Source organism: Maylandia zebra, linkage group LG10 (assembly GCF_041146795.1).
Source record: "Maylandia zebra isolate NMK-2024a linkage group LG10, Mzebra_GT3a, whole genome shotgun sequence".
Classification (NCBI taxonomy): domain Eukaryota; kingdom Metazoa; phylum Chordata; class Actinopteri; order Cichliformes; family Cichlidae; genus Maylandia; species Maylandia zebra.
The window spans coordinates 24,304,101-24,331,829 of record NC_135176.1 but is presented as its reverse complement, the minus strand read 5'-3'; the positions used below and the strand labels follow the sequence as shown (position 1 = coordinate 24,331,829).

The 27,729-nt window shown below is 41.7% G+C and overlaps 1 protein-coding gene across 2 annotated transcripts in view; it reads right to left on the bottom strand.

Moving 5' to 3' along the window:
• jade2 (jade family PHD finger 2) overlaps positions 1–27,729 on the bottom strand; it is a 237,396-nt gene that overhangs the window by 130,781 nt on the left and 78,886 nt on the right. For both annotated transcript variants that reach the window (XM_004561763.3, XM_012922018.3), the window contains exon 4: positions 26,391–26,548. In XM_004561763.3, the coding sequence (XP_004561820.1) occupies positions 26,391–26,548 (158 nt within the window). The remainder of the gene's footprint in view (positions 1–26,390; positions 26,549–27,729) is intronic.

The window sequence follows — 27,729 nt, the reverse complement described above, 5'->3', positions numbered from 1 at the left end:
GCAACGGATTTGTCTAAGACTTCAAAGAAGTATAACAGAAATTTAAAATAAAACATTTACCCAATCAAAATTTCTATGAGCAGGGAAACTACTAATAGAAGCAATGGTGTTTTGTACAAGGCTATAAAAGTATTTTCTAATGCTATAAAGAAAGGCATTTTAATAAGGGACTCTATTGAGATTGGAGTCAGCCTAGGGGAACGTCAGGTTTTTTGCCTTTTCAACATTTTTACACATCATTCCAAATTTTTGCACAACAGGTTTGTGTGTGTAAGTAACATCTTAAATTTGCCATGTTTTGTGTTAATGTGACAAAATATTATGGGTTGTTTAAGAAGACATAAATCTGCCTGTTCTGCTCACAATGAGGGGTGACACCACTCCACCTCTCAAACCTACTGAAATGTTTTGCGTTGAAGACTGAAATATAGCTTGATAGAGTCTGCCATCATTCCCCACAACTGAAACTATGTCTGTTTTATATCAGCTCATATTTCTAGCAGGACACCACATTAAAAACAAACAAAAAAACCCACGTTTGACTGCCATGTGCTATCTGAGGCAGCGTTTAAGTCCCAAGATCATTTTCAAACATTTTGACAGCTTTAGTGTGCCCTTTGGTTCACTCGACACTACAGCCTGGAGTTTTAAAAGTGTGCCTCCTCATTCAGATCCAATAAAGCACTGCAGAAAAATAGATGGTGGAACAAATAAAGAGTCTTGTGGAAAAACATCTTGACAGGTTTTCAGTCCGATAGCACTGCCTACCCTCTGCTCTTCACTGTGTGTGTTTGTTATCTCAGCATTTATGAATATGAGATGGTGTGAGCGCTTGTGCAAGTTGCAGCTGCGGTGTGGGTCACTGTGTGCACCAGTATGTGCGTGTCTGCGAATGCCCAGTTGTGTTTGAGGGCTCGGCCCTCATTACATGCATGATGCAATTTGCAAACAGTATGTGTCCGTGGGTGTATGTGCATACATGTGTTTTCTGGTGTGCTTCTGTAAGACAGATCAGAGTAGGTGTGTGGGAGTGGTTTTAAAAAAAGCTCCTTTACAAGATAAGAGACCAGAGAGTAAGAGAAAAAAAGATAGAGGGCTACTGAGCCAGAGAGAAAAAAAAAAGGAAGAAAAAGAAGTAAGATCAGGTGGAGGAGGAAAGAGCAAAAGGAAGACAATAAAGGGACAGAAAAATGAGGGAAGGTGGTAATCTCAGCCCTCACCTGCTATCCTGCTTTGGATGATGTCATTAAACTTACTGGACATGCTTTGTGTGTGTGTGTGTGTGTGTGTGTGTGTGTGTGTGTGTGTGTGTGTGTGTGTGTGTGTGTGTGTGTGTGTGTGTGTGTGTAAATTGCTTTTCATCGGCTGCGGGATGAGGATGACTCACCTTTCTCCAGGAACAAATGCAGTGTGTTATGGTGTTTATACAGTGGTGTGTGCGTGCGTGTATATATATACATGCACTAAGCCCTTTCTACACTGACTTGATGGAAAGAATTACATTTCTATATGAGGTTTCAGTACACACACACACACACACACACACACACGCGTGGGTGAAGCTGTGTTTTCATCACCTCTTTGCCTCACAGCCCATCAGTTACACTTTCACACCTGCGACCTTCTCAGTAATATGGCCGGGGTTAAATAGCATTTTATCTAATTTGAATCCATCATCAGTTCCACAAATTGAATTCACCTTTGTTCGTCTTTCAGCATATGCAAATACTGAAAGTAAAAGCCTCGGAGATTAAAATAAGACTTGTAAACAGAATATTGTTAGATGAATAACCAGAAATGATTAAGTACAGATTAGGTCTTTATTACGACTAGGTGAATATTTCTTCATTCCCTCATTTTTCCACTTCTGGAACTTGATTTTTGAGGTTTTATTACAGTATTGTAGCTCCCCGTACATCTGCTTTGTCAAAAACTAACTTGGTGGTTTCACGTTCTTTTGTGTGACATTAAGGGAGAACTGTACACAGATACTGAAAGGGATTCAGTAGAGACCTGGTCCATCTTAAATGGTGTCCACACAGGCAGAGGCTAGTAGAGATGTACTAGCAAAAGACATTCAACCGACAACAGGCGAGACAACAAGATGGGCAGGCCGACCCATGACTGATGCTGTTCCAGCGTCTTCTGTGTGTTCTGTCCAGGTATGATTTTATTGCACTGGCAGTGAGATTAGGGATCATTGTCACGCTGAAAGATGAAGCCATTGCCAATCAGATAATTTCCAGATAGCATTCAATGGTGGATCAAAATCTGATGGTACTGTCCTGAGTTCACGATTCCTTCAATTTTGACAAGAATCCTAACATCCACTGTCTGAAATGCAGCCCCAAACAAAGACAGAGCCTCCACCGTGTTTTAGGTTTAAACACTCACTTTTGGACTTCTCTTGTGACCAAATCTGGCTTCTTCAGAGCCATTCTTCCACTGAAACCACAGCCACATATATCTCTCAGGTCTTTACATACAATCGCTGAAAGTGTGATTCCTACACAACCTACACTATTACTAAGGCTACGTTCACACTGCAGGCGAAAGCGCATCAAATCCGATTTTCTTGACCCTATGCGTGTCATGGTCCTGCGACCATGACTCAGTGTTCTTTATTGTTATTATTCTCTTTATTATTCATGGGCTGTTTTGGGATGGTTTGTGTTTTGGGATTTTAGGTACTGGGTTCTGAGCTTGTGCTCCCTCTATTGGTCCCTGGTGTCAGTGTTCCCCTGTCTCGTCAGGTTAACCAGGTCCAGCTGTGTCTCCCACCTGTGTGTGATTTCCCAGTGTCTCTCTGTGTACTTATAGTGTGTGTTTTCCTCTGCTCCTCGTCGCGTCGTCTGTGTTCATACCCTGTGAAATCCTCTGCGTGCTCTCCCTGCTGTTCTCCCTTCATGTTCAGGTTTGCCACTCCTTTGTGTAGTTTCTCCCAGTTTAGTTCGTCCTTAGTTCAGTTTTGCCATCTCCACTTTATGTTTGGTATTGTCAATAAATTACCCTTCACGTCTGAAATAGTGCTGCGTTTGAGTCCTCCTTCCACTCTTCACACGGCCGCTGACCCGGACCGTGACAATGCGACCCATATCCGATCATGGTATGACAGTGTGAACGGCACAAATCCGATATTTTCAAACCCGATCTGGGTCACTTTCGTATGTGGTACTGAATCCGATACATATCCGATGTTTTAGAAAGCGACTGCAGTTTGAACGGTCACGTCGCATTAAATCCGTCTTTTACGTCACTGACACAAGACAGACGCCAATTATCAGCTCCGGAGAAGCGCCCGAGAAGACATCGCGAACGCTTCCTGGCCATCCAGTGTAGATGTCAGGGAAACTGTTGGAAAGACAACGTTGGAGAAACGTGACCATTTTATTTGTACTGCATAATCTGCAGATTCTGACAAAAATCTGCAACTATCCTTTGAAGCACCGCTCCACTAAAACAGCAATAAAGATAATTATTAGGTTATCTACATTATTATGTAAATAACAAAATAACTTAAAGCAAAAATTGGGAAACGTAAAGTCCGAAGTCTTTATATTAGCGGCCATCAGTCAAACAATATTGTTTGCTCTTGGTCTAAACAGAGCGCGTTGTGTGTGACGTCTTCTTTTGCGCATGCGGGCCGCTTTGAGCGTTCACACTAGAGCGCGTTCGCTGTCGCATTTTATTTGTAGTGTGAACAAGCAGACAAAAAAATTGGATTTGATCAAAAAATCGGAATTGAGCATTAAGACCTGCAGTGTGAACGTAGCCTAACACTGTCAACTCATCAGTGCAGTATATGAAAGAGGTACTTACACAAGCCAGTGTCTGGGTATCTGCAAGCACATTAACCAAACAACACCCCTCAAAAAGATTTTTGGCCATCAAATTACTTGAGGCACTAACATTAGTCGGCTACGTCTGATACAATCTGCTGGGGGCAATTTTTATCACTCCTGGCAACAGTGACTGTCAGTACTGGCTAAAATGAGAAGCCTGAAGCATCCTGGTGGCTTAGTAGTTAAGATGCATGCCATTTGGCCACAATGTTCCAAGTGTAATGCTGTGCTCTCTCCTCATGTTATTGGCCTTCTAATGTGACCAGCAAATAAAAGCAAAAACCTTAAGAAACAAAAAAAGAGCTGACCAACAGGAAAAAAGTAAGACATCACAGCTCTTTAAGAACTTTGACTCTAATGTTGAACCATCAGAACCCAGTCTTGTAATGAAATTCAGTGACTCTCATTTATAGCTGTAGTAGTGATAGTCAGCTACTTCGGTCATTAGAATATTTCAGGTATTCTTCTCTGCAAAGGTAAAATCTTAGTTTTAAAACCACAGTGTCATCTGACTGAATCACCATAACAGGTTAAAGAAAACAGTGCTGAGATTTCACATTTATTTAAAAGTTGTTGGGTTGTTTTCCAAAAAGTCATCCCTGTGTGGAAATCGGCTCATTGCTTGTGCAGAGAGCAGCCTGCAGCAGAAATAAAAACAGCCATAGAGTGGTTAGTAGAGAGTGCATTCTCACCACTTACTATGAGCACAGGTGAGCCGAAGAGTAAAACCTTGACATTACACACACGACAGTACACCACACATGATGCCCAGTCACTAGAACCAATCACAGACTAACTTTACTTGGGAGATGGTTAACGGTAAACATTTTTTGCCATCCATAAGTCACGGTTTTGGGCTAGGTGTCTTAAACTTTACAACGCAGTAACTGAAACTTCTGAGAAAACAACATAAAATTGAGAAAATGATTTTAAATTTTGAGTGGTGGAGGGAAAATGGATTTAAAAGTTTCAAGAAAACAAAATACAACAAGAATTTTTCCAAAATGTCTGAAAATATCTTCTGTGTATTTTTTTCTTCAGAAAGCATGCAACACTGGCGATTAGTGTCTTCGAACAATATAAGAGGGGAAGGGTGTGGAAACACTGTCAACTAGTTAATTAATCACGGACTGCAATGTCAAGCAGATTTTTAGAAGACAGTAAAATACTTCAGTAGCCATTAATATACTTGGGAGGCTGGACCAGGGTTCAGTTTAAGTGTAGGAAACGCTGGCTGTGGGTCATCTTATGGCTACAATTTTCCATTTTTCACTCATTTCATTTGCATGTTTTTCTGTGGTTGTTTTTATTTCTGCTGCAGGCTGCTATCTGCGCAAGCGATGACCTGATTTCCCCACAGGGATGATTTAATCTAATCAAATCTAATCGAATTTAATCTCTGATTTATAATAGCGCTATCTTCTATTTCAGAAGACTGTCCTAACTCACTCCTTCTCCCTATCAAAGCCCAGTGTGCTGCCCTGAATACAGACAAGCAGATAAGGAAAAGTGTGTGTGTGTGTGTGTGTGTGTGTGTGTGTGTGTGTGTGTGTGTGTGTGTGAGATGTGGGGGGGGGGGGACTATAAATACAAAATGAAGAACCGTCCTTCCCTTGGCACTTTAAACACCACACACACACAAGCAAACACACAGCAAGAGAAAATGATGGGAGCAGACAGTCAAGTGTTTTCAGTTCTGTGAAACATATACAGGTCATGAATATTAACACAAACCAGTTGGTGGCTGAGGGAGGGAGAGAGAAATGTGGTTTTGCTGTCATGTTGTCAAGCATGAAGCGAAAGTGTGTCCGTGTGTGCGAGTGTGAGTGAGAGAGATAGCAAGGAGGAGCGTTTCTGGGAAGGAGTATACAACCAATTAGCTCCGATAAACTGTCCAGAATCAGTTCGTTGTCATCACTCTTAACAAGCATCAGGGTGAAAGAGTCATGAGCTCTGAAATTCTAACACGCACATTACTATTCAGCAAATGAAAAACCTAGCACAGACAGAAGTGGTCACTGTGCACAACGATCCAAACACAGCTTACAAACACTCACTTCGGTGCAAAGTGAGTTAAAGAATGTGAACATGCACATTTCCCAAAGAAACTCGTGCAGCTTGTATGTATATGGACACAGATGTTCATACGCAATTGTGTGCTTTTGGTCTGTGTCTTTGCTGTGTGCCGCACGATGACATTTTAGACAATAGCGTGCTTCCAACTTTGTGGCCACATTTTAGGGAATGTCCTGTTCCTGTTTCAGCAGGACAATGCCCCCACGGACAAAGCAAGGTCCACAAAGAAAATGGTTCACGCAGTATGGTCTGGCCTGCACAGAGCCCTGACCTCAATCTCACAGAAAACTTGTGGGATGAATCGAAGGGCTGACTGTGAGCCAGCCACTTATCGCCCAACATCAGTGGGCAACCTCATTAATGTTCTTGTGGCTGAATGGAAGCAAATCTCTCCAGCCAATTTCCAAAACCACGAGGAAAGCTTTCCCAGGAGTGCGAAGGCTGTTACAGCAGCACGCTAATTCCTGTGATTTTTGGAATGAAATGTCCAATTATTGCATGTGTGCAGAGCCCGTGTGTCCAGATACATTTGGCTAGTTCAAATATCATGTGTGTTTGGCTGAGGAGAAATCTCTCTTGGTCCGTCTTACCCTCTCCTGACAAACAAAGCAGTGTTTGTGCTTTTGTTTGCGAAACAAAGCATGGGAATACTGTCTGGGGGGAAAAAAAAGCCATCGTGACAGAGAAAGAGGGCAAAAGACAGTAGGCAGCAAAGCTAAACAGCAAACACAAAATCATTGAAGTCAGGCAGACAACTGGTGACAGACACTGCTGAAACTTCAGTGGCCCGAGTGACACACTTGGCAGCATCAAGCACATTGGATACAGATAGGTCTGGCTCAAGACGCGGCCGTAGCGCTTCAAAACAGCGGGGCGCAAACATTGTCACAGCGTGACGGTGACAAGGTCACTGCTAAAGTCACTCTCACAAGCTGACTTGAGCTCACTGAACCCAACTTGAACCAGCGTCGCCACTTAGCCAATAACCCTAGGAGAGATAAAACCCAAAGAGCTGGCGAAAGCAGATGGGTCGAGGAGCAGGAACGTTGAAAGAAACACGGAGAGAGTGTGAAATGAAAAGAGAAGGAGGGAGGGATGATTAAAACAGACTGAAAGTGAGAGCACTTAATCCCACCTCTCTCCATGTGTGCTCTTCTGTGTCACTCTGAGACAAAAGTTAATAGGCCAGCTTTCTGCCTCTGCTCCTTCAGCAACCCGCCACTGAGAGCTGCTTCACTGCAGAGCCTCCAGCAACACTGCCGGCAATTTGTGTTTTTGCCAACGCAGGGGTTTTTTCCCCCTCCATTTCTTTTCTTCCTTTTGCTAAATCAACATTTCTCAAGCAAATGCAGCACTTCCTTGCAATCTGGTAGGGTCTAAGCACTAAATGTAGCAATTTTAACATCCGTAATTTATTGGCATAATTATTTTGAGAAATTGCTCTACCATAAGCAAACAGGGTGTCTGCCAAGATGTACGGCTGCCTTTATTACACTGTGAATTAAAAAAAACACTACACTATGAGAGAGAAAACCCCAACAATTCGACCATCCTGAGGAAGCGCTTGGCAATAGTGGGAAGGAAGAACTCCCTAGTGACAGGAAGAGACTAATGGGTGGTTCGGGATCATGTGATTCCACCAAAACTATAAGCTTTTATCAAAATGCAAAGTTTGAAGCTTGGTCTTCATGGTAGACACAGAGCCTGACAAATGAAGGCTCTATTGCCTTTTCTACTTTTCAGAAACTCTGCAAACCACAAGCCTGTAAGTGCACTATTAGGATAATCTGATGCCATGAAATTATTAAGATATGAACCAGTGCAGATCCAGTATATCATTCTGAAATATTGAATGACGGTATAATAATGTTATTAAGTATGAGCCTCACCCAGTGGCCATGTCTCAGACTTTTTCAGTTATTTGAATAAATTTAGATCAGATTTCTTTCCCAGAAGTCAAAAGTAATTTGTGCAAGGTGTTATTACAATTTCGAGTATTGTATTAAAGCAGCATCTAGCAGCTGTGAGGATGGGTGCTTACAAGAAGCATTTTGATGTAATCAAGCTGACATGGGTTTGATGTAAAATAGTCCATTTCAACTCAAACTAGGTCCTTCTCAAAAACCTAGCTTTAAATCCTAGACTGGAAATGCTCCTATATCACATTTCCTATATATGGGCCTTTCACACTGCATTAACAAACAACTGATTAATGATTAAAATCTGGTGGGTTGCAATTGTTTGTGTTTACTGTGTGCATGTGAACACAAACAATTGAACACCTGTATTTGGGTCCTTGTAAAATTCACAAGATAACAACCTTGATAGAGTCCGACGTAACTAGCTTGAAGTCAGTAACTGGCATCCTATGAAGAACTACCAGCCAGAAACACTGTAGTCATTGGCTTATTTTACAGGAGAAAAAAGGTTTTTCCAGTTACCTACCAAGCATTTGGTAGGTAACTTCAATTCAGTGAGGGTTTGTAGAGAGTATGCAACAGCTTATGGGAAAGGAATTTGTTATTATGAATTGCTCTGCAGAACAGTCCAGTAATTGGCTTGGATTCTGAGAAAAAGTCAGATCACCCAAGGGAAAAAACATGTCAACCTGACCACACTGAAGAAAGATGCGGAACAATCTGCTAATAATCCGCAGAAGCTTTGATTCTTTTCATGCCGTAACTGTTGTGATTCTTGTCCTCTGATGTCATGGTCCGGGTGAGCACGGGGTTTTTCCACTCCGCTGGGTTCTACCTTCAGGCAGAGACTCCAATCAGCTTCCACACCTGGTTCCAATCAAGTCACCTGCATATAAGACCAGCATTCACAACAGACCTCTGCCAGATCTTCTGCTAACCCATGTCAGTGCTAGGCTGCGAACCCCTTGTGAGAACCCTCAACTACTGCTTTTCCCTCACCGTGTTTTTCTTTGTCATAGGACCCACCTGGCAGTCACGTTTCCCGAACTACTCTCATCTCCGCCTGGACGCTGGTTCTGTCATCTGGTTTCTTCCTCTCCACCATCGGACTACACCTGCCTGCCTCCCTGCCAAGTCCCTCACTCCACGCATATTCTGGATCCTCTCTGGACACTCCTCACCCGGAACCCCCTGGACACCCCTTCCTCGCATGACACTTTAAACCTGCAACGCGTAAGCCCTAACCTCCATAGCCTAACCCTGCAGCTGTGATTCACTGGACTGCCACTGACTACTTGTCTCTTCTCATTATAGTGACTGCGTACCTCCATCCAAGCCGCTGCCCCTTTTTTCCATCCGTGAAATCCAGCACCTAGCCATAGCACTCAGTTTCATGTTCACAGTTTGGCCTCACAGTTCACAGTTCATAGCATTTCATAATTCATAGCATTCATAGTCTCCTGTTGTGTAATTTCACTAGACACTTGTAAATAAAGCACTGTGTTCACGCCCGTTTGCCTCCCTCTGTGTCTGCATTTGAGTCCACACCCACAGCCGGGCCTTCTCGGCCGTAACACTCTGATGTCGCAATCTCGATGAATCTGAACCACCAGGGGCTTCGACAGAACGCTGTAGCACACTAGCTTTTAAAAGTATGAATATTAACACGTCACTCAATATTTATTCCTTTATTCTCTATTTAAACAGGCCCAAGGGAGGTCCAGGATGTTTACATACCAAGGATGATATCAGTTTTTGTGGTGTGTTTGTTATTGTATGGCTTACTTTTCTTCCTGTGCTTGGGAAACTAATTTACTCTGAAGGGACGGTAAATATGATTCTTAATTTAACTGTTTTTTGTTTGTTTGTTTTTTTATGTCCATTAAAAAATGGAAACCTAAGACACACTTTATGGCATTTGTTTTTCTATTCGCTCAGGGGATGCAAAAATTTATAGTTGTGTTCATTTTTATACACTGAACACACAGTGTCTAGGCATCAAACACATAAATTTAGCCAAGCTTTATTACCAGAGACACTGCGGGGAACCCCTGTGGGCTTTGAAATTGAGACAAGGGGGTGGAATAATAGGTCAAAGCAATGCAGCCTTGAGGATGCATCCACACATGCACACATTTAGACATGTCCAAATACACATACTTCACTTTAACGGTGCGAGCCTACACTTAGCGCCGTCTCCATGCATCTCACACACGTGCACGCAGACTCCCACCCTCTTCCTGCATTCTTCCCCTGTCTGACACACTTCCAGTAAGCCCACCAACACTTCAAAAACAGCCCTCCACCACCAGCACCAGCCCCTCAGACAACAGTGCCTGCTAAAAACATGCACAGCAGAGTCACACAAAAACAAACACCATCTTCTTCTTGGAAAAAACAAAAACAGTAAAAACAAGCCACAGGTGCAGCCAAATCCTTCATCGAATTGTGACAGTTTCGCATTTAGTTACAATCCTATGTCACAGCAAAAATAAACCTGTTTCCATGTGCATATAACACTTTCAGTTTTTATAGATCTTTGTTCTCCTCGAGAGTTGTCCGTCATATTGGCCATGATACAACCACTGGGGGGGGAAATGTGTAGCGAGTGGTTTCTGGAGGTTGCTGGCAGCCCTCGTGAATCATTTGGTTGCGAGCAGTTTGCCGTGGTCGCCTGTAATGTGTAATTAATGATCCCACGATTCTGTCTCTTTGCATAAGTAAACACTATAAGTAAGCCTGCACTCTGAGAGCTGCAAGCTCTCCATACAGGCGATGTAATCCACTGCAATGATCCACTGCAAACTTGCACCCGTGCAGTTCTTCAAAATCCCAACCGCATGATGCTGCAAGTGGATGACGGTGTCTGTCATTAAATACCAATTGGTCGTCAACTGAACCACAACAAAGACAGAAGCGACAGTGGAGCATTGGGAAAAGTACAGGTAGTGATGACTGCAGTGGACATTTTTCATTGTTATAACACAGTTTCACTTCAACTCTTTGTATGTTATAATTCTCTTTTCTGCAGCCGGCAAACAGTCCGTGGGAATAGCCCACAGACTGGCTACATGAATTTTAGCTTAAGATGTCAATTTTGTTAGCAAATACTCCCCAATTACTAGCCGAGCAGTAGGAAAACTTGAAAAAGTGTGACACAAACCAGAACCAGAGAGCGTTCGCCTTCAAAGTAAAAGTCTGTAATCAACATGTTTCAAAAGAACTTTAAGTTTCTGGGTTGTGCATTTTTTACAGTTTCACTACTGCTCCCCTGTGTTTACAGACCAACCAAAGGAATTGTAATGAGGTTGCTCACCAACCAGTCACATTTTTTCTGAGTTACTAGGGACCATGTGGTCAGTGACAAATCTCTGGGACATTGTGATTGCATGGCCATCACACATCCAGACCTTAGGATAAATTGACCCTTCATGAAAAACTGTCCTGGGGTCACTGTTTTTGAATAACAGATCTATTTCAACTGCTTTAAGGTAGTAAGTTAGGCATTATTAAAGGCAAGCCTGCTTTGACTCACAAATGTCTGTTGAGGATCACTATGCTGGAGCTGTAGACTATGCTGGTGGTGTTTCTGCTTTCTGGAATACGTTACAACAAATATCTGACAATAGATCACGAAGACAAAAACAGCTAAAATCATAAAATCAAGGCTTTACAAACCACCTTCGCTACATCCATATTTATAGTCAATGCGTTGAGTCTAGGAAAGTGTTGTTATCACGTTTTAGTATTTTCCAATTTTAGTATTGATCAGTCTAAGCAAACCTAATAAAACAGCAACAGGGATGAGGTGTCACTACCTCATTGTACAGAAAATTAGGAATTTTCAACTAACTCCCTTCTCAGATTACTAGGAAGCCTTAAAAACTATCTGTGCCTGCTGCCTTTCTTATGAGCTTTGTTTCAATTTCTTCTTTGCATTAGCAGGGCATAAAGCGTCAAGTCTGCTCCTCTGAGATACATTCCCACATGCTTTAATTCTGTGCCTGAAAGCTTCGATTAAACCCACATACAGAGAAACAGGCGAACAGGCAACACAAGGGAAAGGAGAGAGGAGAAGGACGAGGGTTTTGCTGTTATTTGCTAAAGCATAAGCAAAGCTCTGCTGTGTGTCCATCTCTCTCTTTCCTGCTTTTTGTCATTCCCAGCAGATCTAGTTGTTGTACCGCTCCACTCAACCGCCTCATCTACCTGTTTGTTTACTTATTCCCTCAGTTCCTCCACCATCAACATCCTTCCTCCCCACAGTTTCTCTATCCCTCATTCTCTGGATGATTCGCTCCACCCTGAATCCCTGCCTCTGTCCCTTCATTTTGCCTTTCTTTTGTCCCCATTCTTCTATTTGGCAGACAACCCTCACCAATGCTCACTCCCTTTTACTTCAGCTCTTTTTTGTGGCTTACCCTTGGTGCAGGAGAAAATACCCAGTGAGAGGCTATTGAGAAGGTCATCCTCTACAATGCGTGCTGATAAATGAGGCAAAAGGGGAGGAAAGGCAGTCAGTTCATTACTGGTGTAATGTGTCATGGGGTTTTTTTATGCTTCAGGGCAGCTACAAACATTTGCACTCAAGTTTGACAAAAGGAAATCAAAAACTCTAAACTCTAAAGTATTACCTATGCATGCAAGGGGTGCTCTGAATTCTCTAAGCTTTCCAGAAAAGTCTGTGTTTCATCACCATCGCTCCACCAGGTAAAACCATTGAAGAGGTAGGACTTAGCCCATGGGAGGAGATCTACTAAACAATGAATAGGTTGATGTTTGTGACTTGTAAGAGGATATGATGGTCTATTATACAATAAAACCTGCATGCAGATGCATGGAGTGGTTTTATGAAGAAGCACAACTGTATGACATTCTGTTACTGGAGTCAGTGATCCTCCCTCAGTGACTCGTGCGATACCAAAAGACCGGCTGTTCATTAAGTAATGCTGCCACAAGAAAACACCGCAAAAGCATGCGAGCACCATTTTACGAGATAAACGCTTCCAAAGCTGCTTTTATGCCGTGCTGATCGACTTTCCTCACTCACCCAGAGTCTTTGTTTTTCAGATAAAAACATGAAGTCATATTATTGGAAATAATTTTGTGCTACTGCTCAAAACAGAGGATGAAAATGTCTACATCTATTGCTCTCCATTTGGTTTATCTTCCCTTTCTTTTATCCGTCCGTCCAGGCATCCATCCAAATCAATGGATATTATTTTATTTGAGGCTTGGGCTTGAGGACTCCACTGGGAGAAAAAAAAGCAGTAAACAATGTTTACTCTCCTGGAGGCAGTTAGGTTTTAGTGGCCAGAGTGGGTGGACCGGGTTCCCTAATGTGACCATTAAAGTCAATGGCTTCACCTTGACAACAGGCTGAGGATACTGGCGGGGGACACAAACAGAAAGAGAGGAGTTAAAGAGAGAGACAAAAGAAATACAATAAACCTGCATTTGCAAAACTGATCTGAAACATGTTTGAGCAACAGCCTGAGAGGAAAGGAAGACTGCGCACAAATAGAAAGGAAAGGACATTTACTGTGACAGTATTAGTCAAAGTGAGCGTGCACACACACACACACACACACACACACACACGCGCGCACACACACACACACACACACACACACACGCACACACACACATAATGGATCAGTAAAAGAAAGATGGAAGGCAAGCTTAATTATCCATCTATCGTCTCATGTGTCTCGCTCTCTTTCCATCTTTTTTTTTAATATAGACAAACATACAGACACAACACACACACACAGTCAAGTGAAGCTGGCAGATGGTAGATTGGTAAAAGGAAGACAGCGTGGTCCAGATGTTGTTGAACCCACAGTGCAGAAGGCAAAGGGCTTTGATCTTCCATAGCAGAGAAGAACTGCTGGATCTCAACAGAGTTGAAGTCCTTCCTTCAAAGAAAGAAAGGTGTTTCCAGCATATAGACTTAAAAGGCTATATTTACAGGTGCAAAAGTATATTCAGAAAAACTATTTTTTAGCTGCCAACATCATCCGGGATTGATTCGCCAGTCGACAGCCCCCTCACTTTTATTTTGAAAGTTCAGCTGCTAACCGGCTAGCCCCATCGGATGTCTCAATCGCCAATAGTTTATTGCCTCTCCATGCAGTCTAATCCCACGGCCGTATAGCCTAACTTCAGCAAGTGGAGATGAATCCTCGTCACACTAAAGGTAAATGGCTCACAGTCCACTACACTGAGCTGTTTAAACGACCACAGGATAAGAGCCTCACTAAAAAGCCAGCTGAATGTGAATATACTGCTCCTTTATTCATTTGCCAGAAAGTACTTGGTAGATAAAACACTAGCAGAGCTCCTTATAAAAAGTTATTATTTAATAATAAGTAACTTAGGAAATACATGCAGTAGCGCCTTTTGCATGTGTGTCTGCATCTGTGTGTGTGTGTGTGTGTGTGTGTGTGTGTGTGTGTGTGTGTGTGTGTGTAAGAGACACTTGGTGTAGCACAGCAAGGGATGCAAGATGTAGCAGTGTTTACTGAAAAAATTACCCAAGGGACAGCTCAGATGTATCACAAACAGATACACACAAACACACAAACACACAAACACACACACACATCCTGTGCATCCACAAATGCGGGCGCCTAAACACACACAGTCCAGACTCCCACTCATGGCTCTTGGGTTTACTCACATGACACATGACACCCATGTGGGGAACAACAATGATGCACACACAAAAATCTACACACAAAATCTACCCACTCAGCCTAAGGGTAACCTGGAGTAAACACCACCAGCCACACATGCCACACATGCTGTGTTGTGAACAGGGAAATTGCTTTCATACACACAAGAGCAAACACACACACACACACACACACACAGAAATGCTTTTACCCCGTTGTAATTTAAGAAAAGCTGCATTCATTTATCAACTCAGACTGATTCTACTTCACACTTTATCCGGCTAGTCATTGCGTTTTTCAGTCGAGCCTTCAAATTAGTTTTTTGTCAATGGCACTTAATAACAGTAGCCTGGTTAAAAAAAAAGGTTAAATAAATCAAAAACTGCCAACTGAATCTCTGGGTAGGAAATGTAGAGGCATCTGCCAGCATATTTAGAGTTTGGCAATCTGCTTTACCAATTCCAAAACACACACACACATGCACACACCTTAGCAAGTTAAACCTGTTGTTTAGAAGTGAAATGTTTAAATTTTCAGTCCCCAGACTTAAGCCAGTTTTTGCCCACAAGCCGCTTGAGGTGAATGGGTTTAACTGGAGAGTGACTCACCCGCTAACTCAGCTCTGGCCGATGATCAGTCAGTGTGAGAGTCAGCCTGCCAGCCGTTCAGGCAACCAGTCATTTAGTCCGCTTTTCAGCTCTGTCATTCCACAGAGGTCGGCCAGCCAGTCAGTCAATACAGTACTAAAATTAGTGGTCAAAGATGGGACACTCAGACCGCCATTGTGCTGCTTGCTTGTATACTGGCCAGAAGTACAAAAAGAAAATTCATCCAGACTGCCAGATTTCAGTCACTGCAATCAGTGAGCAAACAAGGCTGCTTGTCTTATATGTGATTAATAAAGCACCCAGAGACCCAGCCGCACGCTGTGGTAATGCGAGAGCAGAGGGTTTTGTTCTTATTTTCATGCAACCACTCATTGACCCTTTACTCGTCCATTCAATCAGTCAAGGAAGTGGCTGTTCTCCCAGGCATCTGACAAACAAACCACCCAGGCAAGCAGTCACGGGGCTGGTCAGCCATTCAGGAAAAGAGCCTGAAATGTGGTGAGCAACAGCACCACTGACCCAGTCAAGTAGTGAGTAGGCAGTGTTGGGGTTTTTTGCAAAAAACAACACGGTGATCATACTTCCATTTTTTTTTTTCAACCAAAAAAGCCAGGGAGACACCAATCAGGCAAGTGGCAAGCAGAGTGAAATCTACCAGCCAATCAGTCAGTCAATAAACCTGTCAGCCAGCAACCTGGCCAATCACTCAGGCAGCCAATGACTCAAACAACCAGGCATGGTTTATTGAGAATAGTCTCCATTGTGGTAAAAGATGTACCCAGTGACTCGGTGAACTCATTCAGAAATGAGCATGTATTATTATGTTTCTTTATTTGCCATTATGGTTCCCCTCCAGCCTCAGTGGGAAGTTTATTAAACCCCTTCCCGAGGAAAGACATCAAAAGCTATTTCTCACTGTAACATGCTATTAGCTTTGTCATGAGGACCTACCAGATACAGACAGCAATGGCCCTGTTTGGCTCCTCAGCCTATACTTAAAGAAATACAGTTCTCATATTCGCTCACTCACCGAGCCAAAAGCAACCAGATCAGCCTGCGGTCGAGAGATATGCTACTTAACCCCTCATAGCAATGTAGTGATGAGATACTGTGGTTTTTGGTATAACCCTAACAGTCCATCAATGGGTCAATAAGTGATCCATCGAAGTCACTGGATGTTTATCTCTTCATTCCTGCATGCCATTTACATCAGGAAATGATCTAGTTTGTACTTAGAAAGTCACATATAAAATATCCCCATATTTACAGATTTTTCCTCTTTGATATATAGCACAACTTTATATTCTTTGTGGAATTACATATGTCTGTCATATACAGCTAAACACTAAGTACATCCTCACTGCTTCCATAGGAATTAAAGCAGAAGATTTGGCAGTTTGGAGCATTCAGATGTGCAGGAGTGGATGTCTCAGCAAATTTACGCCAAGGTTGGACCGTCCGAGAATCTACATAAAACCCAAGAACTACATCTCAGACTCTACACGCCTCAAAGAGCAGGTTAAATGTTCAAGTTCAGGACAGCACAATTAGAAAAAGACTGAACAAGTATGGCTTGTTTGAAAGGATCTCCACGTTTTGATGATATTGTGTACTACACATCACAAGTTGGTCCAACCTGTTACTCTTTCGTCTCGGCTGCCAAACGGACAGATGCATGCACAATGAACAGCACTAGAAACACACACCAGGAAGGAAATGTATTCAAGTATTGTTGAGTAAAATGTATAATTTCTCCTAACTGTCTTGAAGGGGCAGACTGCAAATGTTTTTAGCTAAGTGTTTTTAATCTTAATGACACTGCATGAAGACATAGTAGGCAGTAAATTACAAATTACACATTTATACAGTGTAAAGTGCCTCGATTATCCACCTGTTCTGTCACATATTAATTCTGAAGGTCATTTATGTAGGCAGCTTTTCCCAGAACGACAAGCACCATGTTACACGTACATATACATCAGCCCATTAGATGTGCATTCATCCATCTAACCAAGTTAAAGAGGCATCGAGAGTATCAGAGTACAACAGACTACTAACAAACATCAGCGCTGTGTGTGGAACATATTAGTTTCACATGCACCCGATGACCCAGTGAATGACGGTGCTGGTGATGCTGCTCTTACTCATCTTATCATCTGATAAAGAGCCTTTTCAGAGAGCCAAGGCTCCAGATGTTATTGTGAACACCTGTTACACATACAAACACATACTTGGATGAAACGTGTGCACATACAATCAACACTCAGGAACGTGAACCTTTTCATAGTGAGCTGCAGCTGGGCCTGGCAGTTTAAAACCACAAGGGACTTCACAGCCATCTACCCACCGCTTTTCTCCATAGTTTTTTTTTTTACGCCTGTTATTAATGTTCTTGAATGAGTGCTTCTGTTCCGACCTTTCACTGGCAATGTCTCTTCATTAGTTACACAGAAGAGGAACAACAAATGTCACATTTATTCCAAGACGGGAAAGGATACCGAACTGGAAAATGTCTCCAAAGAAGAAGCAGAATCTTCAAAAAAGGTGGTCAGGTCGGGTAGCCGATGAATCTGCAATCTCTTATACTAACTTAAGAGACTTGCTGGGTCCTATGTTTTAAATGAAAAGTGGAAACAAAAGAAATGTTATTTAAAAAGCCAAATTTATTAACCTTTATCAACTCCTTGTATGACAAGAGCGTTGGTGGAGTAAGAAAATCAGCAATATCTGCAAATGTCAACATATACTTTTTATGCTTTAAATATAGCTGAAGCTTTGAGATACATGACATTTAGACTGTCCTCCATCTCCACCATCCTGCAATTTGTCCTTCTCACCATCTCTCCATCCATCTCACTGCCCTCAGGCTGCCTTCAATCCATTATCTGTGTGTGAGTGTGTGTGTGTGTGTGTGTGTGAGACAGTCACTGAGTTATTAGTAGCCGATTAGCCTCCTGACCCGCTGTCTGACTTGCCCGCTGGAAGGGTGTGTTTGCGTGAGTCAAACAGACTGACTTTTTTCTTTATGTAGAAACAGAAACAGCCTGTTTTAATCAGTAACAACCCATGTTTATGCTGCATGATGTTCCATTTGATTGCATCTATTCAAATGATGTTAGTTGGCATTTCCTTCCCTACCCATACCTGAATGCAAAGCTTGACATATGAGCTTCCCCTCTCTAATGTCCCATTCCAACTCAATCAGTGGTACTGGTGGAGGTCCAGGGCAATTATACTTTTATCCAGTCCCAACCTGCCAAGTCCATAGTGCTTGGCCATCCAGAGAGTACAAAAATACTCTGGAACAAATTACCAAATGTTTCCTCTGCTGCACTAACGAACTGACATCTATGTAAAGTAATAATGCGTTGGGTGTTTGGCAGCTGTCAGACTGTCATAACACACGCAGGCTAATAGTCTAAGTGGACTCGGTTTCAGTCTGCAGCTGTTTTTCTGTTGTGTAACACAGCCTTACTATGTTTTCTATGCAAGAATGGTTGCAGCACAAAAAAAATAAGCAGATCTTCAGATGCAGGTAGCATCTTCAAGAATCTCTGGAATGTAAAGCATCAACAGGTGAGTAGTTTTGAAGGTTTTTTCATTCTGTGGAAAATATTTCAGGATTGCTCTGAATGAGGAAACTTTAAGCCAATTAAAAAAAACAAGCTTGTCTGTCTGAGCAGGAATTTCACAGATATCGTTGGTATCTATTCTCACCACTGCCTTCCTGCTTTATCTGACAACAGCTTTTACAGCCTTTCTGGGTTCAAACCCTCCATCCCCTTTGAATAAGGCTGCAAGCTTGTTGCAGGTTTTACATATTAGAGCCAAGTTTTGCATATGATCAAAGCTGCCCGAAACCTGACCTACTGATATTCCACCAATGCACTCCACATGATGTATCTCATTATGTTTTGACAGTTAAAGCTACACATTTATCTCAGGACTTCCATGAACTCTTGAAGTTAAGCAATCGCGTCAATAAATTAAATCTGTAGCACGTCGATGTGCCAAGTGAGGAGCGATTCCCTCCAACAAAAGCAACTTAAAAAAAAACCCCACACAAATCTGCATAATCAATCTTTGCTGTAGTCTTGCAGCATATAAACCACTCTGGTAAGGATTCTCTCCATGTGATGCTCTCAGTGACCGCAGCTTTACACGGCGCACCAAAAGCCAACATGTTTCGCCAAACCGCAAACAACGGGTTCACATTCACCACCCTGGCCACCGGTCCAAGGGGGAAAAATGAAGTAATAAATAACATAACCACTATCCCAATTCTTAAATTTTGTGAAAAGGAAAAGATCTTCTCATGTGCATGTGTAATTATTTCCCTCTCTGGTTTAGCATTGCCACTGGGGACCCAAGACTGTCCAGACATTGGCAAAGCTTGGTTCACTATCTGCACATAGCCAGTATTACGCAACGGTTAATTACTTCCACTCAGTCCCGACAAAACCATGGAGAAGGAGAGAGGAAAGAGGGAGAGAAGAGAAAGGGAGGGGGAGTGTGTGATAAAATAAAATAAAAATGAAGAGAAAGGAGACGAGACGGCGAAAAAAGAAAAATGAGGAGAAAAAAAGAAGAGATAGAAGAAGGCAGCGGTGAAGGACAGACACAGAGAAGCAAGGAGGGCTTGAGAATTGCTATCTATTTTCCTTCCTGCTGTGTTTTGGTAAAGATAGGTGCAGAAAAAGAGCATCAAACCATAATGACCTCTTCACCAAATGCCACAGCTGTTTTACTGAAAATCATGCCACAGCAGCCAAATATGGTCCAAGGAGAGAGGGAAATGTAGAAGAGGATTGTTGTCAAAGCCAGACGGGGCCTGCAGCTCTTTTCCTCTCCAACAATTTTTGGAGATGATGTCATTATTCATAAAAAACAGAAAAAAGAAAAATGTGTCTGCGCCTTCGGCTCGACTAGGTCGAAAGGTAGAGAGGAAGGTTGGAAGGCTGTGGGAGGGAGGGATGTCGAGATGCAAGGAAAAGCAAGAAACAAGGTAATTTCTACCTCTGATTTATTCTGATTATGGAGTTAACCAAACCACTTTAACATGAGAAAATGAGAATAAAGAAGTCACCAGATAAAACATTTACCAATTCAATATATTGGTTTAGTTAGTATATATGTTGATATGCACCAACATAAAATACTTAATTTAAAAAGATATTTGGGGTAATTTATTAATAGTGTCATCACATACCTGCAGCTCACACCTGAGGCTGAAAAATGCATTTCCTCTGGTGGCCACTTATAGAGTCACACTTTAAAATGCAACACAAATACACAACACACCCACTCCTACATATAGGGCTACATATAACTAAACACAACCAAAAGTTACAAACTAAAAATATTATTGTCTGTGAAGGTTCTCAGTCATCCAGGTCATCGTAGTCAAAGGAGCTTGCAAAGAAAAGCGTCTGGACTTCTTTAAGTTGCTTGAAGACGTTTCACCTCTCATCCAAGAAGCTTCTTCAGTTCTAAGGTCAAATGGTGGAGAGTCCCAGATATAAACCTAGTGGGAGTGACCCCCCACAGAGGGACAAAAGGACCCCTTGATGATCCTCTAATCGCCTGAGCCAAGGTGGGAAACTGGGTGTGGGTCCCAATCAGCCAGAGTTTCGGGTGTGTTCATTGTGAAACCTGGCCCCACCTTATCATGCAAATTCCTGAGGTCAGATGGCCCTTTACGACACCAACTCTCTGCCATCTATAATCCAGTTTTGAGATCCCTTCCCAGACGCCTTAACGCCCACTCACATCCTGGGCCATCTGACCTCAGGAATTCGCATGATAAGGTGGGGCCAGGTTTCACAATGAACACACCCGAAACTCTGGCTGATTGGGTCCCACACCCAGTTTCACACCTTGGCTCAGGCGATTAGAGGATCATCAGGGGGTCCTTTTGTCCCTCTGTGGGGGGTCACTCCCACTAGGTTTATATCTGGGACTCTCCACCATTTGACCTTAGAACTAAAGAAGCTTCTCGGATGAGAGGTGAAACGTCTTCAAGCAACTTAAAGAAGTCCAGACGCTTTTCTTTGCAAGCTCCTTTGACTAAAAATATTATTCACTCATCTTATATATGAATATAAATATCTACCGATATACTTGTGTCTGCATTTATAATAACAAATCAATAAAAATGTAAGAATGAAGACATAAGAGAAATGCCTTTTAACCACGTTATGAGTGTTGTTGCTGCATAGTTAATTTGAGCAGAGTTGGGCAAACCATAAATGAGCAATCTAAGATTTCTGACAATAACAAAGAATTTTTTTAAGCCACAGACTTTATTTTTTGTAAGGGCTCATTAATGCTTACAAATAGCAAATGTTAGTGAAATCTGTTTATTTGTCTGAAAGTGACGAAAAGATCGACCAATATACAGTGGTCCCTCGTTTATCGCGGTAGTTACGTTCTAAAAATAACCCGTGATAGGTGAAATCTGCGAAGTAGCCAACTTGATTTGCCTTTGTTGCACTAAGAGCAGTTGATTAGAGGATCTGAGCGCTGTCTTGGGGCAATACACGTCGAGAAGGTCTGTTAAGTAACTGGGCACCAGGTTATTTCAAATTTTAAAAGTATACAAGGGTAGGATTTTAGGATTTTAAAAGCATTTAAAAAAACAATACGGAATTTACGGTATTGTTGTGTTTGTTGGGGAGAAAACGTACAAACATACAGTACGGCACTTTAGAGTCACACTGCTAGCGATCGAAGATTTGTATAAATTTTGCAAGCTAAACGCATTCTGTACTGTACTGGAGACACGGCACGAGATGGATTGACAATGGTCTACAGCCAATCAGGATGCAGAAAACAACGAGCTGTGGAAAAAAAAAATCATGCAAAATTGCACCAAAAAAATCAGTGAAACAGCGAGGCCACAAAAGGTGAACTGCGTTTTAGTGCGGGAGCAGTATCCAAATCTGTATCTGATTTTTAATTTCCATGTCAGCCTTAAAAATCCCTTTTAGGGTTGTTTTCCCTTCAGAACCTTACAGGTTATATTTATAAGGTCTGCTTATATCCCAGCCCTCTGGGAAATAGTTGTCTGTGGGCTATATCTGCTCATACGGTGAAATTCTAATTTTTCTTAAACACTGGTGCTTATAGGAATATCTTCCTACTATCTGTTAGCCAGTTTTCCTTCCAAGTGCTAGTGATCTGCTAAGCTAAACTAAAAGGCTGCTGTTTATATTTAACAACACAGACTTAAGAGTGCTCCTCTAACTGAATTTGTGTTGTTTACAATTTGACATAGAAACACCCAAGCATCACTCTTAATTTTTAATGGTAACCCTGCAGTAGTTATTGCTGTAAGTACTTTTTTTGATGAATGAGTTCCTTAAAAATATTTGTGTGCTATACAATGTATACTTGTTATCAAATTTATCAAATGAGAATGAAAAAAAAAACCTACTATGGAATTTATGTTTAATCTTTCTTCAGCTGACAAGCCATAACAGCCTTATTGGCCATATGTCTTGTTCTACGTGGGCGACAACCTCTGCTATTAACTTATTTGTAATGAATTTAAAAGACAGAAGAAGCTCATTGTTTACTGGTGACCTTTCAAGCGACAACGAACAAAGCAACAGCTGCCCATAAAAGCACTAAAGCAAATAGCAGACAAAAAAAACCAACTATTTTCCCACAATCTTACAAGTCATTTCTAACTAAAAATGTTCTAATAGCAGTGATTTATGTTGATAAGCTGCATAAACTGACAGCTTAAAGAGGTATCCTTACAGTCTGGTAATTGCATTTACTTGTGACCTTTTACCTAAAAAATGTCTCAGCATCATCATCACTTACTCTGTGAAAATAAGCTCTCCTACCACCGATTCTGCCTGACCGCAGGGGCTCGTATATGGGTAAAACCTAGGAAATCACAGGGATCAGTTTCAGACCAAGCATATCGCAGAACGAAGTGTGGAGAGGAAAGGATAGGAAAGAGGAAGAGGAAAAAACGAGGGGCGTCAAAGTGACACACGAGAGGGGAAAAAAAAGGATGAACGTCGGGGGCTCTGACAGAGACCATCAGCTCACTCACACTTACTCTTCTTTAACACTATCCCACCATTCATCCATCATCACTCCATTTCAGCGTCACAGTAAATCCCTTCTTCGTCCTATCACATACAAGATAATAGATATGCCCGCATGCATCCATCTATCCTCAACTATCTCTTTTATGCGTTTCTCTTTCTCTCCCAATATGCTCATCTATCTCTCTGCCTCCAGACCCTGTTCAATCTGTTAGCGCCATATTGCTTATAAGCATGAGCGTGTGTGTATATGTCACAAATGATATTAACCTGGTAAGCAATGCAAACAGTAAGGGTGGCACAGCAATCCTGTCAAACCTCATAGATGACCAGATTTTTTCCCGTTTCCTGTTCTATTATTTATAACATTTGTCTTCTGCCTGCAGTCAGACTCATTCATTCTTTTGTCTGATTTCAAATTGAAAAGAAAGTAAAACTGAAAGACAAACTGTTTGTTATCAAAACTGTGTACTGAGAGATATCGCTATTAGACATGGCATTAGACCATTCCAACTCCCTTTTCTGCTGTCAAGATCCTAAAGATTTCTGTTTTATTTATAAGGGAGTGGCTGAATGGTTAATGAAAAATAATTACTTCAATTCTATTCATGGCGACCATGAATGTGCAAAATAATATAATGGGTGTTCAGAGTGTTGCCAAACAACACTGTGATACAGGTAAGAGATTGAGCTTGTAATCAACCCCCAGCCTTGTGAACATCCCTGCTGCCTCCTGACCTGCAGCCACTTCTGAACTTCGAGCATCGCAGTGATTTCTTTCCAGTCTAGTCCTTAAACAGCTAAGGAAAAAGGTTATTGCCTCAAATAGCTAAACAATCGGTACAGCAAGTAATTATTGAGGTTATTTAATTTAAAATAAATCAATTTACTCATAACATAATGATTAGTGTGCAAATAAGTCCTCTAACATGCTGATGCACCTTCATAGACTTACAAGTAATCCATTTAAAGTACATGGGAGAACATCTCAATAGTGTGAAAAAGAATAAGCTAATTTGAATGTGTAGGTACCTCGATATGGTATGGCCCATGTACAGCTCAAAGGCGACTGGCACCAACATGATTATCATACACATAAGGAGCCAAGATGGCATCTGGGTAGAGGATTATTCACTTTTCCAACTTCCCCCCAGAAACACTTGGGTCTATTTCCAACTTCTATTTTAAGATTTGCATTTAAAGGAGTGGATAAGGCTGAGCTGCCACGTTTTTGAATAGTTTTCTCTTGTTTATGATAGGTAGTGAGCCACTGCTGTTGCTTTCTGGTTTGTTTCTTATGAGTAGTTTGGAGTTTGGAGTGTAGACAGTTTTTCCTTGTTTGTTATTTTGGCCTTGGCTCATTCTGACATTGATTTGTACTCCTGAATTTGTGAAACTACTATGTCTTCGTCTTTTGGCTGGTCCCTTTATGGGTCGTAATAGCAGATCATACGCTTCCATCTCACCCCATCCCAGCATCCTGTTCTGTCACACCAACCCTCGGCATGTCCCTCTTCACTACATTCATTCATGAATCTTCTCTGACATCCTCCTCTTTTCGTTCTGCTTAGCAGCTCCATTTTCAACATCCTTTGGCCAATATTTTCACTATGTCTAAATTATCTCAGCCTTGCCTCTCTATCTTTGGTCTCCAAAAGGCTCAACCTAAACCATTCCTCTGAAACTATTACTTAATAAATACAACACCTGTTGATTTACTCAAGTTTTTCTTGTGGCTACTTGGGATTTAAAGTAGACAGGAGTTTTTCATGTACTGCATTAGTCCCCCATAGATATTCCATTTCATTAATTGGGGGCTTGTCCGTGATTCAGACCTAGGACCTCTCGCTGATAAACTTGGGGCAAGATGGTGATTTTTCTTCCAGTTTAGCCCTTGAATAATTAAAAACAATTTAGAACAAACAAAATGCCTCCAACAGCTTTAAATAGTGGACAAATATTTTTAACTTGAGTCAAGAGTGGAAAAAAACAAAAAAAGATGAGAAACATCTACCATGGTGGGAATTTTTTGCTTTCCTCTAACCAACATGTGTGTCACCTCTTCACCTACTCCATGTTCCTGTAAAAAAACAAAAACAAAAAAACCCCCACTGCCTCTATATTTTTGTTTAATAATTTTCTGCGACTGGGGTTCTTGAGCCATGTAAATTGGGGGGGAAGCATTCATGGATGCAGAAGGTTTGAAGAGGATAAGTCATGACTCGATAACTCGTTTATTTCTCCGTCTCTCAAAAAGACTGAACACTTGTGTGTGCTTGCCAGTGCGTGTGTGGCCTCACAGTATGGCATGTCTGTGCAACAGGCATTACCAGGCAGTCTGAGCATTTTTATTAGTTCCTAGAACACCAAACAAACCACACGGGCACGTGAAGCAGCTGCAGTAGTACTAGAGAGTTGGAGAGACTACCGCCATAAGAGAGACACACAGAGGGAGAAAGAGAAAAAGGCGACTAATTTACAGTATGGGAGTGAATGTAAGTGGGTCAAAGTGCATGCCTGTACACATCTGCCTACCAGCTTGATGTTGTGTGTGTGTGTGTGTGTGTGTGTTTACGGATGAATGAACTGAAGCACAGAAAGCTAAAGCGTCTCACTTTATACCTTTGTAGATTTCCGTGTGCAGGAGTGAGTGTGCATATTTTCCATTTCAAATGTATTGCTAATTAGTGTAATTGCAGGAAATGTAATTATGTAAAGGCTTCCCACACCTGTTATTACACTTTAATTGCCCCCCCCCCCAAAAAAAAAAAAAAAAAAAAATTGCCCTTTGTTTGTTATTTTTAATCATTCCAGCAAAAGCTCTTTGGAACTTCAGGCATCTCGTCTGCTCGTTTAGCCACATTTACAAGAGCTTATCAAAATTACCTTAGCAAATTTAATTTTCACAGTTGTATGAACTTTGCAACAAAATCTACAATCTAACAATATTCCAAAAAGAAAAAAGAAAAACAATTAGTCATGCCAAACAAAAGTTCAAATGCAAAACTTTTCCAAGATCTCTTTAAAGGCAGCAACTTCATGTCCCCATTGGCAGCTGTTAGTGCTTACAAGAGCAATGCAGATTAAATCTGCCTTTCAGGCTTTAATGAAATGGAGAACAAAAGAAAAAATACCTTTGGTACTAAATACCAAACTACTGCATGGGTTTGGGTGTTTATCGGTGTGTTCTCTGTGTATTTCCTACCTGACCACAGGCTCCGGTATGGCCTCTAGGTTGGCTGGGACCTGCACTCCCTTCTCCCACTCTTGTCTCCAAGGGTCTGAAAGCACGTAGAAGTCGTCTGGGCCGAGCTGGGCTGAGTCCGGCAGCTTCATGGCAGTGATGAAGTCAGTACGAAATACCTTTACAGAAGAAGAGAAAAAAAATGCAAGAAGGTCGTGTGATTGGCTAGGTTTTACCAAGGTGGGACTTGGCCCAATTGAAAAGGGATTTTTGGATCCAGAATCATTCTTTAATATTGTGAGTTACTGCAAAATGGCACATGTTTACATGTACACAACAGAACATCAATAAGAAAAACTGGGAAGCATCCAGAGTCAGATATCTTTCTGAACCAGTGACCCATATTATGCATGGTTTGTGATTTTAACACAGTCTCGCCCTGCTTTGTTATTTTCTTCAATCTTCTAATTTCTGCCTGTGTCTTTCAGCAAAAACAAATCTTATAAATCTTTATATTGATATGAGTTTACAAATCTAAATATTATACAGCACCTCAAAGTAGACTGTATTTAACACTTACTATTGACTCTCTTGCACAATTCTTGAATATATCATTTTTAGCACAGTGTTGAGAGAGACAAAGTCAGGGTAGAAAAAAGGTTAGAACACAGAGCAAAAGCCCCAGCTGGGAATGAAACTGTAGACCAGTTTGGTCACAGCATGTGCAACCATTAGGCCCACAGAAAACCCCACAATAACAACACATTTTTAAACTACCCAGTTCATCTGAAAGCTGGTCCTACGAATAATATCTTCAACAGCTCTTGGGTTTTACTTAAACAGAAAGCCAGCATGTAACTCCAAAACTGCAACTAATGCACAGGAAAACAATGCTCGTGGCCAGAGATAACCTGTGACACAAAAAAACCCCCAAAAACATGGAAGCCTGGTGCGGTTCCAAAGGCAGACCGTTTTCACAATGACTGATGCCATGTTATGCAATCTATTTTCCCTCAGTAGCCTCCAGTCAGTCAAGCCCCGTCTCAGGGCCTAAGTGATCCTCAATGATCCTCACAGCCTGTAGGCTCAGACTGCTCATGATAAAGCCGTTACTTACAACAACAAAATGTCAGGCTTGTGTTTGACTTCCCAGCTCAGATTTACCATAAATCTCTTGCGGCCTCAAAATTATGCATCTTTTGCATTTCTTTTGCTGACGGCTGCCTGACACTAAACACTGGTGTAACATTTGATCAGGCAACACAACACTGAGAACAGATGTGCAACGGCACTGAGATGCATTTGTCTAGTAAAGTATAAATCCCAGATTTTGTTGCACTTAATGTCTTTGGCTCTCTTG